The sequence below is a fragment of the Pygocentrus nattereri genome, chromosome 14, assembly GCF_015220715.1.
Source record: "Pygocentrus nattereri isolate fPygNat1 chromosome 14, fPygNat1.pri, whole genome shotgun sequence".
NCBI classification, from domain to species: domain Eukaryota; kingdom Metazoa; phylum Chordata; class Actinopteri; order Characiformes; family Serrasalmidae; genus Pygocentrus; species Pygocentrus nattereri.
The window spans coordinates 12,067,081-12,081,902 of NC_051224.1; the positions used below are offsets into that span (position 1 = coordinate 12,067,081).

A 14,822-nucleotide genomic window follows, 5' to 3' on the forward strand; every position below is an offset into this window, starting at 1 on the left:
AATCACTGGTAAACAAGTATGAAAGATGTCAAACAAAATTAGCAAAAAAAAAAAATCACAAAACACTTATTAACGTGTCAGTTTGTATCATGTTTAATAGGTTCACGTTTGTCCTTAGCACACTGTAAATGTCACAGTCAAATTATAGCCTCCTGTCCTTTTACTGTCAGTTAGATTTAGAGGTATGCAGCAGATAACTGTCAACAAGCTCTTTAAATCAGATAATGAGCAGTAACTATGATGCACTGTATATTGGATTTTACATACCATAGAACGCTGTATCTTCACAACCCCCCAAGGTATGTCTAGGAGTGGATCCAATGTTGCAACTGTTCAGTGCAGCAACTAGTGTGTTTGGACTTTTTACCCCTGGATACCTCAACCCCCAACTCCACCTCCACCCATATACTTCCTCTAAGGGCAAAATGTGTGCACGCATATGTGTTTCTGTGTACCCATGGAAATTTCACAGGGTAATGTCATTATCGTCTTCTGTTTATGTCCTTTACATCACAGAAGAAAGTCATTTAGGCACCTACACGCCAAGAAGGGTGAACAAACAATCATTAGACCTTTAAGTGGGTATACAGAGCACTTTCTCCTCTCGGTTAAAACAGTCATTTACCCACTCCGTGGTCATTAAAGAACATTCTTCACTTGCAGGGAATAAGGAGGCTTAGTAAATACATATACAAGTATATACAACCCCATTTCCGAAATTGGGAAGTTGAGACCCTGTGCAAAATATAAATAAATGAAAAAAATTCAACAATGTGCAAATCATATAAACCCTATATTTCGTTGAAAATACTACAAAGACAACATATCAAAGGTTGAAACTGAGAAATGTTATTGTATTTTGAAAATATATATGCCCATTTTGAATTTGATGCCAACAACACATTCCAAAAAAGGTGGGACAGGGGTATGTTTACCACTCTGTTTCATCACCTCTTCTTTTAATAACATTCTGTAAGCATTTGGGAAATGAGGAGACCAACTACTGTAGTTTTGAAAATGAAATGTTTTACATAAGATTTCAGCTGCTCCTCTGTTCGGGGTCTCCTTTGCCAAATTTTTAATTTGAGCCATGCTGTTGTAATACATTGCGATGGACTGGCGACCTGTCCAGGGTGTATCCTGCCTTCCGCCCGAAGACTGCTGGGATAGGCTCCAGCATCCCCCCGCGACCCTGATGGAGAAGCGGCTTAGAAAATGGATGGATGTTGTAATACAGGAAGAATGTGGTTTAACATTCTCTTGCTGAAATAATCAAGGCCTTCCCTGAAAAAGACATTGTCAGGATGGCAACATATGTTGCCAAAACATGTATATATCATTCAGCATTAATGATGCTGTGGCATGCGCGCGCCCCCGCAGTGCCCCGACGATGACGGCCGCGAGAGCCGGCAGGAAGGCGGACCGAATACCCAGTGGTGACAACCTCGGCGAGTGTGGAGGGGGCGGAGCGCAAAGCCCGACGGACAAGAGTGACGCGAGTCACGGGAGTGACGGCGGGAGGAGGAGTACGACGGTGCCGGCAAGGAGCGGCCGCCTGGGCCCCGCCCCCGGTTACGCAGTGAGGCCACTTCACTGCACTTCACGTTCAACCCGGGTGGCTGAGCTGCCAGCTGGGAGCAGTAATGAGGAAGCAGAGCGGCGAGCTCTCGTTCCCTCTCGGCTCCGGTGCTCACGCTGCCCTTAACAATAGCCAGTTGACGCTGATCTGGCTGGCTGCATGAGCGCCTTTAAAGAGAGCTGAGAGGGAACAGAACGAGAGGGATAAGCAGCAGCAAGAGACTGAAGAGCTGAAAAGCGACTGAAAAATCTAGCTAGCGTCAGCCACTGAAAGGTTGCCAGCTTAGCGCAGTGTTGGTTTTGTTTGTTGTGTTTATTTTGTGTGAAAATTACAGTAATGGCTGCTGCAGCTCTGAACCCTGCCTCCAGCGTCTTCCTTGAGCCCAGGGTAGCACATGCAGTGCTACAGGTGCCTTCACAGATGCGCCAGTCACCCATGCCTTGCGTACTAATGCATCCCTATACCAATATGAATACTGGCATTTGAACTGTCCACTGATAACAAGGTGAGTGGTCTTTAGCCTGCAGGACACAGTGTCCATGATTTAAAAAAATAAATAAATAAATAATATTTGGATTTGTTGGACCACAGAACACTTTTCCACTTGTCCTCAGGCCCTTGGATGGCAGCATTTCTGGATCCTTTTTATATATGATTTCTTCTTTGCGTTTGAATTTTAATTAGCATTTGTGGATGCAGCAACAAAGTGTTTTCACAGACAGTGTTTTCAGAAGTGTTTCTGAGTCCATGCAGTGATTTCCACTGAGAATCATGTCTGTTTGATTTGATTGTGCTGTCTTTCACACAGTGGTGAACCCCTGCTCATCTTTAATTCTGAAAGACTCACCCACTCTGAGATGCTCTTTTAATATCCAATCATGTTACTGACCTGTTGACCAGGTGTTTTTATCATTACACAACCAGCATTTTGTTGCTCCGTCCCAACATTTTTCGAACGTGTTGGCATCAAATTCAAAATGGGCAAATATTTTTCAAAACAATTAAATTTGAGTTTAGACATTTGATATGTGGTCTTTAAAGCTTTTTTATTTGAAATTTTAAATATAAGCTTTAAATGATTTGCACATCATTGCCTTTTTTTAATTTACATTTTTCACAGCATCCCAACTTTTTTGGGAATGGAGTTGTAGTTATGTTGTATTATGCATCATGTACAGTCATTTATAGATTTTCTGAATGAAAAATAAGTTAAAACAATTTCTACAGGGAGCAAAGTATAATATTTCTATTTTTTTGCCAAGTTAACATAAAATATAAAATGTGATACAACTTTAGTCACAGCAGGCCAAACTTGATGGTTTTACTTTTTTCCCATACATGTTAAACAGTAATTTTCCAGAAGTGTGTTATCTGTTGAGGATGTGTCAAGTTTTTTTCACTTAACAAAATCAAAAATGCATGTAACTTGACCAGGGGTGCCCAAACTTTTGTCTACAATTGTAAACTTTTGAATGAATTTACTTCCCTACATGGGCTACTGATCGCAATTAAAATGGGTTAATCACAAAAGTAATAAAAAACACACACACACACACACACACACACACACACACACACACACACACACACATATATATATATATATATATATATATATATATATATATATATATATATATATACATATACCCTAAATATTGTGACTTTCAAATAAGTTAAAGTGAGATTAAATGACAAGTAATAACATGTTTGTTATGAAAAATTGAGTGAAGTGGAAAATCCTGACAACATATGCCAGATGCAGGGAAGCTACATCCGCATCACTCAAATCCTAATACCAGAGGTAGATACTCAAAGGAACCATCCAGCAAAAAAATAGTTACACCTTTCCCCCCCATTACCCTAAGCAAAGCTGATCAGCCAAAACATGTTTAGTGTCCCCGCAACTTTGTTTTTATTTCTTTTGAAAGGCAGGCCATTTTCTCACAGCAACTCTAAACAGGTGAAATATCTGATAAGCTGTTCTATATATGGACACAGGGTTAACATCCTCCTGCTGCCTGCAACATCCTCCAGCATCCTCCAGCATGACCGGTTTGGCAGTGGGTCAGTAATGGTGTGGGGTGGCATTTCTTTGGAGGGTCGCACAGCCCTCCATGTGCTCGCTAGAGGTAGCCTGACTGCCATTAGGTACCAAGATGAGATCCTCAGACCCCTTGTGAGACCACTTGTGAGACACACAATACTGAGCCTCATTTTGACTTGTTTTAAGGACATTACATCAAAGTTGGATCAGCCTGTCGTGTGTTTTTCCACTTTAAATTTGTGACTCCATATCCAGGCCTCCATTGGTTAATACATTTGATTTCCATTGATGATTTTTGTGTGATTTTGTTGTCGGCACATTCAACTTTGTACAGAACAAAGTATTCAATGAGAATATTTAATTCATTCAGATCTAGGATGTGTTATTTGAGTGTTCCCTTTATTTATTTATTTTTTGAGCAGTGTAGATGGCATGAGGACATTGTTTCCAGGGAGGTTAGCCTATTTCAGCCTATTTGTGCCTTGTTTCCAGGGAGGTTAGCCTATTTCAATGGTCCATATGTTTGAGTTTGCCTGAGCACAAATTTGGAGAAATCTTTTCAGATTGATCAAACCATTTGGCTAAAATGTGTTTTTTTTTGTTTTTTTTTTTAAATTGCCAATTTCCTATTGGTGCACACACACACACAATACTGCCAAACTGGGAAGACGAAGGCTAGCATATACTTCCTTTGTGACATTAAGCACCTTCACATTTTTTTGATACTGCCACTATCTTAATGTCACTGAACAGCTCTGCATGCTTGCAGGACTGACTGCCAATTCTGTTGTCAGCTATGTTGGCTAGGATCACACGGAGTGAAGGGGGGAAAGGGAAGAAAGGCTTTCTACTCACCCAGAGAGAGTGAGGCCAATTATGCTTTCTTGGACTCCTGACTACAGATGGCTGTGGCATCACCTGGGGTTGAACTTGCGATATTGATAGGCATTACTGAATTTTAACAGCCTAATAGAAAATGCAACTGAGAACAGTTAACAGAAGAATGAAAATTACAACTAACTACACAAATTTCTATAGATTTAGACCAGATTAGAACATGTATAGTGGATTTTATTCGTTATCATTTTGATATAGAAATTGGTAGATTCTGGACATAAAATGTTTTCGGTTAGGGCTGAGTTAGTAGCATTTAGCCCAGTAGACAGATATAAAGAAGACAATGGGAGTACCCCCCACGCCCCCGCGACCCTGACGGAGAAGCGGCTTAGAAAATGGATGGATGGATGGAATGGGAGTACCCCACGAAGTGAGGAATACAATACTGGATAGTGTGTTTGTGTGTGTGCGGGTGTCGCTTCTCCCATTCCCTTCCCATCATGGTTACTCTCTCAGACCCCTAGTAGCCCTTTAAGCCCCCCACTTCCCTGATGACGCATCCAAACGCGCTTGTCCAGTTTCCGCCGACCAGAATCTGTTTGTTGAATGTACCGTTCTGTACAGGTTCGGGATGGTACTCATCAAGGAATAGTGAGTAGCCATTAATATAACACCTTTCTTGTTAGGTAAACTGTGCGCCTTTGATAAAACCAGATGTCACTTTTGTGAGTTAAGACCTTCGCGTTATATATCGGTAAAAAACGCGAGACAGTGATTGGGTTTCTCCGTCCTCTGCTAGCATTAGCTCGGCTTAGTTTCTTTAGCCTGCTTGCTAAACCTAGCTAGCTAGCGATTCATATGGGTTCCAGTGTGAGGTACCAATTAAACGCCAGTATATAGATGTCCTTTTGTCTAACTGATCACTCTCAGTTTTCGCGTACGCGTCGTAGCGGTTACATGTTTACCAGAGTAAAATATATAGATTGGGTTATATGGTACCAAACTGAGCGCAGGGCTGCTGGTTCACGCCCGTTACTGAGCTGAAGGCGCCGGAGCGGAGCGTTAGCCAGCCGGGGATGTCCATGCCTCTGTTATCCGAACCCAGTAACGTTATGCCTCACTTATTCTTTCTCTTTGCTTCTCTTTCAGTCAAGTGGTGTTGCCATGTTCAGTAGAAGAGGTAAGTTATGAAATATAACGCTGTAATGTCTAGTATTGACCTATAATATTACAGCTTTTATAACGGTAGTTAGCTAGCGTTAGTAAGCTAGCTTAGTTCTGTGAAGCTTAGCCTGGTAGCTACAGGAGGCTTTTTTATCATTGCTATGCGTAGTGATGCACGTAAACCTGTCGTGTAGCTGGCTTAGCATTTTTTCGCAGTACTCTGTGTTAGAGTTTTATCCCATTGTGTTGTGTGTTAGCGGTTAGTTGCCATTAGTTACTTATGTAATCCCCCCAACCCCCCCAGTACCAGGTTGGCCAACTGTACTCCGTTGCCGAGGCCAGTAAGAACAACACGGGAGGGGGAGAGGGGATCGAAGTCCTCCGGAATGAACCGTACGAAAAAGAAGGGGAGAAGGGCCAATATACCCACAAAATCTACCACATACACAGGTACGTGTGCGCTTTCACTGCTCCACAGGACGTTTTGATGTGACCAATGTCCTGTTAAACATTCTATGTTGAAGCTTCACAGACCTAGACTGGTCATATCTGTGCATAAGAAACTTGTATCTGATTTGTGTTTCACTTTATACTGCTAGCATGCTCCTCAATGAAATGTTTGTTTCTCAAAGATGTTCTGGCCACCTACACATACATGAAGAACATCCTTGCTGCTTTGAAAGACCTCTGGTGGGCGGGGTCTAAGCTGTTTTTGTCTATATGAAAAATAAAAGGTGTTTCACACGATGGTAAAGAGTAGGGGTTCCCAGTCCTGGTGGACCAACACTTGGCATGCTGTTTTGCTTTTGCATCATCTTGCACACCTAATTCAATTCGTTAAGTAATTAACAAGCCCCTCATTGACTGGGTCAGGTGTGAAGGGTAAGGAAAACACAGAAATGTGCAGAGCAAAGGAACACTAGGACTGGGATTGGGAACCCTGGGTAGGAGAAGTGTTCTGAAGCTGGCATGTTTTGTCTTGTGTATATTGTCTGCCAAATGTTGCTGACTCTTCTGAATAAATAATAAATAGTCAGTAACAGTAAAAGTATGCTTTATGCTTAGGGGTGGGCAATATGGCAAAGATTTTATATATATATACACACACACACTTTGACATTTCAGCGATGCATGATATGCATCACAGTATGTATATTTTATGATTTTAATAGTACCAAATCTCAGAATCAACTTGCATCTACATTGATTTTTATTTAGTGTTTCACAAACAGCACTGCATTAATTCCAATTAAACAGGCGTAGTTGTGCACACTTTGTAATAAACATTTAATTAGTTTGTGTTCTCTTTATAATGATATCCAAGATACGCTCAGAAAAACATGTTGAGATTATCATACATATCAATAAAATATTGTCATACTACTTACTCCTAATTATGCTACTTGCTAACACTCTGGCGCCTTTAAATGACATCATTGGCTACCACTATAACTACACTACTCCAGCTACTCAAACTGTAGTCTGCTGTTGCCGTAGCCACATAATTGCCACAGTTGATCAGGCTTGCTGGTTTGAATTTGATAACTTGGTAAGGGTGCCAGTCTTATAATTAGGAGTGCACAAATGTGGAAGTTGCGGGCAAATGCTGATTTTTGTATATATCTGCTAATACTGATACAGAATCCACCACATAAGCGTTGTGAAAAGTGGAAACCGGGACATTTTAGTGCAGTAGCCCAGGGTCGCCTAAGCATTCTGCTGTTTTGGAGTACATTTAATACATTATCAAATATCATTCAAATCTAAACATCTGTTCAGTTCCTATAAATTTTAAGTGAATATCTGTTGATCAACATTCATCTTTACTTATATCACAATTGTCACATATATCACAGGATGGTTGGTTTGCATGCCACATATGTGTAGCAAAAGCAGTATTTCTGTTTTGTCTCATTAATGACCTTGCCATTCAAATGAGACTGTGATATTCAGGCAGGAAATGTACATAGGATATATAACACAATGGCTTTGGAAGTCATTGTTTAACCCCAGAGTGTGTTGGAGGAGATTCCATAGATAGAAAAAGTTTAAACCCAGGGCTCATCCAGATGCTAATATTAGTCTCATTTGCAGATGGTACATGTTTTGAAGAGAATGTTCTCTCCCTTGTAGCAAGGTGCCCAGCTTCATTCAGATGTTTGCCCCAGAGGGAGCCTTGGTCTTTCACGAGAAAGCCTGGAATGCCTATCCCTACTGCCGCACCAGTTAGTACCTTTTACCTTGTGTGTTTTTAGATGGGAAGGGATGACCATATGTTGTGCGTGCAGTTACATGGTACAACATTAATCCTGTAATGTTACGCAGGTATATCCTAGATAACATATGTAGTGATTATAGAATTTAACTACATCAGAAAAAGACAAACCCGAAGCACAAAATGTCCTATTCTACTGCATCGTGTTCATATTTTAATGAAAGAATGAATAGTTGAAAATGAAAATGAATAGTTTGTAGTGTTTTTGCTTGTGGTTGTTTTTGTTCTGGACTTTTTTTCTATGAAAAAGTATTTTTTTAAGGCTGTAAATGCAACATGTACAAGAACAATTCCTTTCAGTTTAGAAAACTACAATTTGTTTCTGTAAATATGCCAGAAATTTGACCTTTTTTTCCCTCTCATTACAAACTAGTATTTGTCCCAATGACAAGTCTTTTCTCTTCTTTTCCCGGCTTCTGTATTGGGTGAACATTTGAATGCTGCAGTTGTTACAGTGAGTGTGTGATTTATTTTTCTTTTAGTATTTGTACCATTTTATGCATGAAATTTTTTTGCAAATTATTTTCAGATATAACTGGTCAACATTAGTCTAGCAGTGTAAGAATATTTAGCTTTTAAAATGATATATGAAGTGTCACACATTATTTGTGATTTTTTCCAGAATGAGTACATGAAAGATGACTTTTTCATTAAGATTGAGACTTGGCATAAACCTGACATGGGAACAACCGATAATGTGAGTGAATTCATTATAAAGTGTCATGTAAAGCCTTACCTTGGATGTTTATTTAACTATACAGTAAAAGTTAATGTTAAGTCATGCTGAGTATTGTTAAGAATTAGTAGCTTGTACCAATTTATTGCTACATACGTGAAAGAGAAGGTCTGATTTTCTTCTGTGTCTGTTTATTTACCTTCCAGCCTCATGGGCTCCCCCCTGAGGAGTGGGAGGAGACTGAGGTAGTGCCCATCGATATTGCAGATCGCTCTCAGGTGGATGATGTGGTGAGTTAGACAGGAAACTTCATGCTGGTTATTACTCTGCTGTACCGTCTTTGTCTGTGTGATAAATTCATGCAAGCAGTACCATGATACTCTTTGAAATGTGAATTTGCACAGTGCACCATTTTTTTGATGATACATGTTTATGTAAGACAAAGAATGAGGGAGAGACATTATAATAAGTCTAATAAATTATCTACCATGAAGCTGTTCATCAGTTAAGTGAAACCCAATTCCAAAAAATTTAGGACAGTAGGTAAACTGCAAATAAAAACAGAAAGAAGTGATTTGTAAATTTGCTTTAGCCTGTATGTTAAACCATTCAAACACAAGATGTGTAATGTTTAGCCTCATCAGGTTTATGTTTATGTATCGCTGTTGTCTGAAGAAAACCTTGTATCCAAAATTATGACTTTACAGGAAAAGGAAAAAACTTTACTTTTAATATAAGTCAATGGAACCAGACTCCCACCCCAAACACAGTTATTTTGGGTCAGTTCTTTTAGTCCATTCATCATGAAGTTTACTTACAATGTAAAAGGCAACAGATATTTTGAAATTGTCATAAACTGAAAAACGTAAAATTAAAAATAATGGAAATACAAGGTTTTGTTCCGGCAGCAGTTATGTAAACATGTGCTCATTCTGACACTGATATCTGCAGCATGTTCTGACAAAGGGTATTGGATGATACAAGGATATTTAAGACTAGGAACACTATGAAAGTTGAAAAAACATCTTAAAACAGGAAATGCAATCATGTTTGGGCATTAAAGGAGCATCCAGAAAAGGCTGAAAACCACAAATAAACACCCACAGCCTTTGACCCCTCAAATGGAACTGCATTAAAAATGGACATGTTTCTGTGATGGATATCACTGCATACTTTGACAAGCTATTGTAAGTAAACTTCATTACTGCATCCCAAAATGCAACACTGTACCATGCACAGTGGAAGCCATATGTCAACATTGTCCAGAAATGCTGCTGAACTCTGAGCTCCAGCTCTTCTGAAATGGACTGATGTACAGATGCAGTGGAAACGTGTACTGTAGTCAACTTTTCAGAATTATTTTTGGAAATATTCTGGACCAAAAAAATGACCGTCCTGATTGTTACCACCAATGTATATTTCATCATGACGATGTCTCATTCTGTACGTTTTACAGCAGCATGACTACGTAATCAGAGTGCGGGTGCTAGACTGGCCTACCAGCAAACCAAAACTTTTACCTGTTGAAAACATGTCGTATTAAGCTCAAAATATGTCAACGAAGACGCTGTACAGTTGCACAGCTAAAGACTTGACAAAGAAATCTGCTTTAAAAACTGGAGAAGTTTGTATTTGACGTGTTGCAGGTGTCAAATTTGGAAATTATATATTTTTAAAAATTATATTCATAAGGTAAAACGTTGTGTTTTGTACAATTTTTTTTAAATTTAATATAGGTCAAACAGAATTTACAATTTATTAATTGCTGTTTTGTGTTTTTTCCTTTCCTCACATTTCACATACTGGCTTTTTTTTTTTTTTTTAATAATAGAATTGGGGCTGTACATAAAAACTTGTGAATTTGACTTACAGGACTATAAGCCAGAGGAGGATCCTGCACTTTTTCACTCTGAGAAAACTGGGAGGGGACCACTGGGACCAGGATGGAAGGTATCTCTTGCCAATTAATATGTAAACACATTAAAAACAGATTGCTAAAATATTGTATTCTCGTGTGGTCAATTCTTTCTCTCTGTTTCTCATTCTCTCTCCCTCCCTCACTATCCCCTCTATAGAAGGAACTTCATAACAGCAACTGTCCTTACATGACTGCATATAAGCTGGTGACTGTGCATTTCCGCTGGTGGGGTCTGCAGGGCCGTGTGGAGAACTTCATTCACAAGGTAAGAAGATCCTACTTCATCTTTTGTTTATATGTAAAGCTGAAAACATGTTTGAGAAACACACCCACCCACCCAAATCATTGAATTCAGGTGTTCCAATCACTTCCATGGCCACAGGTGTATAAAACCAAGTACCTAGGCATCTAGAGTGGAGACTGTAAGTCAGGCCTTTTCATCCAACATCAGTGTCTGACCTCTCAAATGCTCTGAAGGAATTGTCAAAAATTCCCATAAATACACTGTTGTGGAAAGCCTTCCACAAGAGAAGAGTTGAAGCTGTTATAGCTGCAAAGGGTAGGCTGAAATCATATTAAACCCCATTAAGAATGGGATGTCACTTGGGAATTGAATTGAATTCAATTATGTTTGCACACTGTGGAAACACCCACATACATGCACACTAAGGGGCAGTTCTATTTAATATAGTTAAATTGGGGATTAGGTGTCTTGCTCAAGGGCACTTCAGTCATGGATTGTCAGCTAAGGGGATTGAACCGGCAGCCTTCCTGTCACAGGGCTGGTTCCCTAACCTTCAGCCCACGGCTGCCCCTATGTCACTCAAGTTCATTTGCATGTAAAGGCAGACGAGTGAATACTTGTGCCAATATAGTGTATTATCCAACTAGGGTGCACTGATTTTAGACACTGAAAACTTTCATTTCGGCTTTTTCGCTTTTCAGCTGGATGAGAAAAAAGGCTGAATACTGTGAAGATTATGTAGGACTGCAATATAGTGTGAAAACTGTAGATCTTCAGATTTTTAATGGTAATGAAAGTGTCGTCGATTTTTCAGAATTATTTTTTTAGACGTTGTGTTCCCTGTACCAATAAAATGACCGTCCTGATTGTTACCACCAATGTATATTTCATCATGACGATGCCTCATTCTGTACGTTTTACAACAGCATGGCTACATAATCAGAGTGCGGGTGATGTACTTGTTGGCTTTCATCATGATAGAAAATACACAGACCAGCAATTCAGTGAAACACTGACTTTAAAAGAACTGTAAATGTGAATGTTTTGCTTGCAGTGTGTCTTAACATAGTAAGTAGCCAAATACACCTCGTTAAAGACATGACTGAGAAGGTTGAGATTGCGGGTTTTATTGCTAAAGAGGCTAGGCTGATGTTGGCTCCAGAAAGAGTAAAAATAAATTTCTCTGACAGGCAAACAAGTTGGCAAATTGTCCACTGAAAAATAAAAAAAGCATTCTGTTGTACCGATAAGCTGTGGTTTCACCTCATTAGCTCATCTTCATTATATTACTCTAGTAGAAGAAGCTAGTCTTCATTATATTAATCATTCTGCACAAAAAAATGTCCTTTGGCCGTTCTTGAATAATAAAACAATTTGAAGTTTATTCCTCTGCTCAGTGATCAATTTTTACACAACATTAGACATATGATTTATAGTTTCTGTCCATGCCATGTATCAAGAAGTGGGTACAACACCCAAGGACTTGAAAACACATCTCACTCAATCTGCTGTATTCTGCATAACAATAGAAGCAGAAAGGAAAGTCTCTGTGAGCTTGCAGATGCCACCTGTTGCCTCAGTCTTTGAAATGATCAAAAATTCACAAACAGTGGCAATATTCATTGCCTTGTATGAGACCAAGTGTTGGATTTTGTGGCACATGCTGTACCCTATGTAGGGAAATTATTTTTTTGTGAATTGCATTTTTTTAAAATTGTCATCTCTTTTGGTTTCAGTGTCCTAACTTTCGTTTTTAACACAAGAAGTTTAATTTCAGTGCATTACCTACAGTGACTATGTAGTAACGTATCTCTTTCTCTCTATCTTTTTTTTTTTTCACTCTGAGCAGCAGGAGAAGAGGCTCTTCACTAATTTCCACCGTCAGCTGTTCTGCTGGCTGGACCGCTGGGTGGACCTCACTATGGATGACATCCGCAGGATGGAGGAGGAGACGCAGCGGGAACTGGACCAGGTACCTGTCAACACTACAACCTGCTATATTATTTGCTTAATTAATGGTTGTATCTTAGACTCAAGTACATCAGTGCCTTAGTACACCTCAATGTATTTACATTTTAGGTTTTCAACCTGTTCTCCTTATTTTATGTAAGTTACCATCATTGTTTCTGCAGTACGTGCCAAATCTATATGAGTATTTTCTTCTTTCCAGATGCGTAACGAAGGATCGGTGCGAGGGATGAAAGCAGGAGAAGACTAGAGCGGAAATTAGTGAAGGACGTAATGAAAAACCGGGGCTACTTTTTATTTTACCTCCTTCAGTCCTCACATGGCCAATCACAGTGTGCCACTTCACCAAGCCCTTCTGAACAGGAAACTGTCATCTCTTACCCAGGAAGTGTCCATTATCATCTGCGAGTGTGTGTGTGTGTGAGTGTGTGTGTGTGTGCGCGTGCACGCGTACAAAATGTGTGTGTGTGTATTTGTGGCGGTGCAGTTTGACTCTGAACCTCATTTGCTGCCAAATTCTTTGGAATTTTACTTAAAATGTGTTAAGTAATGTCAGCGTTTCTTTTTATAATTAAGTATTATAACTGTTATGGTTTTTGGTTCATTTTGCAACCATCAGCTTTTTACTCAGTGTGCCAGTGGGGTCCTAAGGGCCAACTAAGTTTTACAAAAACGGTTTTGGGGACGCATTTCACTAAACCTGTACTTCAACCATGAATAAATGACTAAGTGATTTACTCATCGCGATTAAAATTGATTGTTTAAAAAAATTCTCAGTGGAGGATCTTACTCTAAACTACGAGAGAAGGGCGTGTGTAATAAAAAAAGAAAATACACAAGTAGCTGAAAAAATGTATTAAGATTACTTGTTTTCCTCATATGAAACTCAAAGCACGATGGATGGAGCTTCTGTTTGGCTTTATTTTTTGGATTTCTCTCTGCACTGAAGGCTTCATGCAGGGTGAGCGTCCACGTTTTTGGGTGAGGAGCTCTGTGGATGAGACTGTTTTTAACTTGAGCGCAAAACCCTTGAAGCCTCTCCCACTTTTGACTGATGCGGCAGGCCACGCCTCACCACTGGAGTGAAGCGGGTCAGAACTTTTGGAACCAAGTCTGATTTACAATAATTTAACAAAAAATAAAAACAAACATCATTGTCACGAGCTGTCTGTGTCTTCACATTCCTCTGTACTTTGGGTGCACATTCGCTTCTGATGTAGTACATATGAGTCAACCAGTTAAAATCCATGTGATTTTTCTTGTACAACAATGCAAAGTGCAGAAGCCAGAGACTATCATTCATTGTTTGTTTCTAGTCGAAATGTCCATTAAGTACAAGATATACATTTTCCTTAGCTATTTCTGGAGTAATTCGATATATGCTAACCCACATGCAAAAGGAAGGAAATAGTGAAAAAACAAGAGTTTCCAAAAAATGGCTGAAGCATACTGAAAAAATATGAATCTTTATAGCCATGCAAGACCTTGTAGACAACCAGAAATGCCACCACTTGATAAAATTGTTGGAATAACTGAAATTTGGGAGGAGGGCCTTGCCTAAAACCCCTCCTCTCCTTCCAATCTGTTGCACTATAATCTACCTTTTGTTTCTCATGTTCTTCAGTCCTACATTCATCCCACCGCAGATCAAAAATGGGGGATGTTCAGGTTTCAAGTAGGAGTCGTTCAGAACCCCAGCTCAAGTTCTCTCCCCTCCCTCTATCTGTCTCCCCTCATATAACCACATGCTGAAGGCATGGTCTGAATTCACAAACTACTAATAGCATTCATCTTTGACAGAGGAGAAAATTTATCTCCATTCTTGCTTTAGATCTGAAAAAATCCACAGGTGTTTCTGTCCATCCTGCCACTTTGAGAAAACAACTAAACACTGCGGGTCTGAAAGAATGTGTAGCTGCCAATAGACTGTTCTTCAGAAAAGGAAAGGACAAAAAGTGGAAATCTGCAGTGGGCATATGGGATGTATAGTAATGTAAAAAACAAAGGATGAGGCTAAATTTGTACTTGGGAATTGAGAGAAGCAGAAAAAACAACTAACTTCTAAAACTGAACTTTGGAGATGTGTAAAAACATCCCTAAAGATTTTTCTTTTG

General features: G+C 39.5%; 1 protein-coding gene across 1 annotated transcript; it reads left to right on the forward strand.

The window, feature by feature from the left end:
- Positions 1-4,977: 4,977 nt before the first annotated feature.
- pitpnbl (phosphatidylinositol transfer protein, beta, like) lies at positions 4,978-13,871 on the forward strand. Its single transcript, XM_017681771.2, has 11 exons — positions 4,978-5,114; positions 5,613-5,643; positions 5,932-6,077; positions 7,761-7,852; positions 8,349-8,356; positions 8,525-8,599; positions 8,785-8,868; positions 10,451-10,528; positions 10,654-10,761; positions 12,590-12,712; positions 12,911-13,871. The coding sequence occupies exons 1-11, from the start codon at positions 5,095-5,097 to the stop codon at positions 12,956-12,958; spliced, it is 813 nt and encodes a 270-aa protein (XP_017537260.1). The 5' UTR covers positions 4,978-5,094; the 3' UTR covers positions 12,959-13,871.
- The last annotated feature ends 951 nt before the right edge of the window (positions 13,872-14,822 follow it).

Coding starts and splice junctions, on each gene's coding strand:
- pitpnbl (XM_017681771.2), top strand. CDS start 5,095: ATGGTACTCATCAAGGAATA. Junction 6,078..7,760: donor AAAATCTACCACATACACAG/GTACGTGTGCGC, acceptor TCTCCCTTGTAG/CAAGGTGCCCAGCTTCATTC. Junction 8,869..10,450: donor GCTCTCAGGTGGATGATGTG/GTGAGTTAGACA, acceptor TTTGACTTACAG/GACTATAAGCCAGAGGAGGA.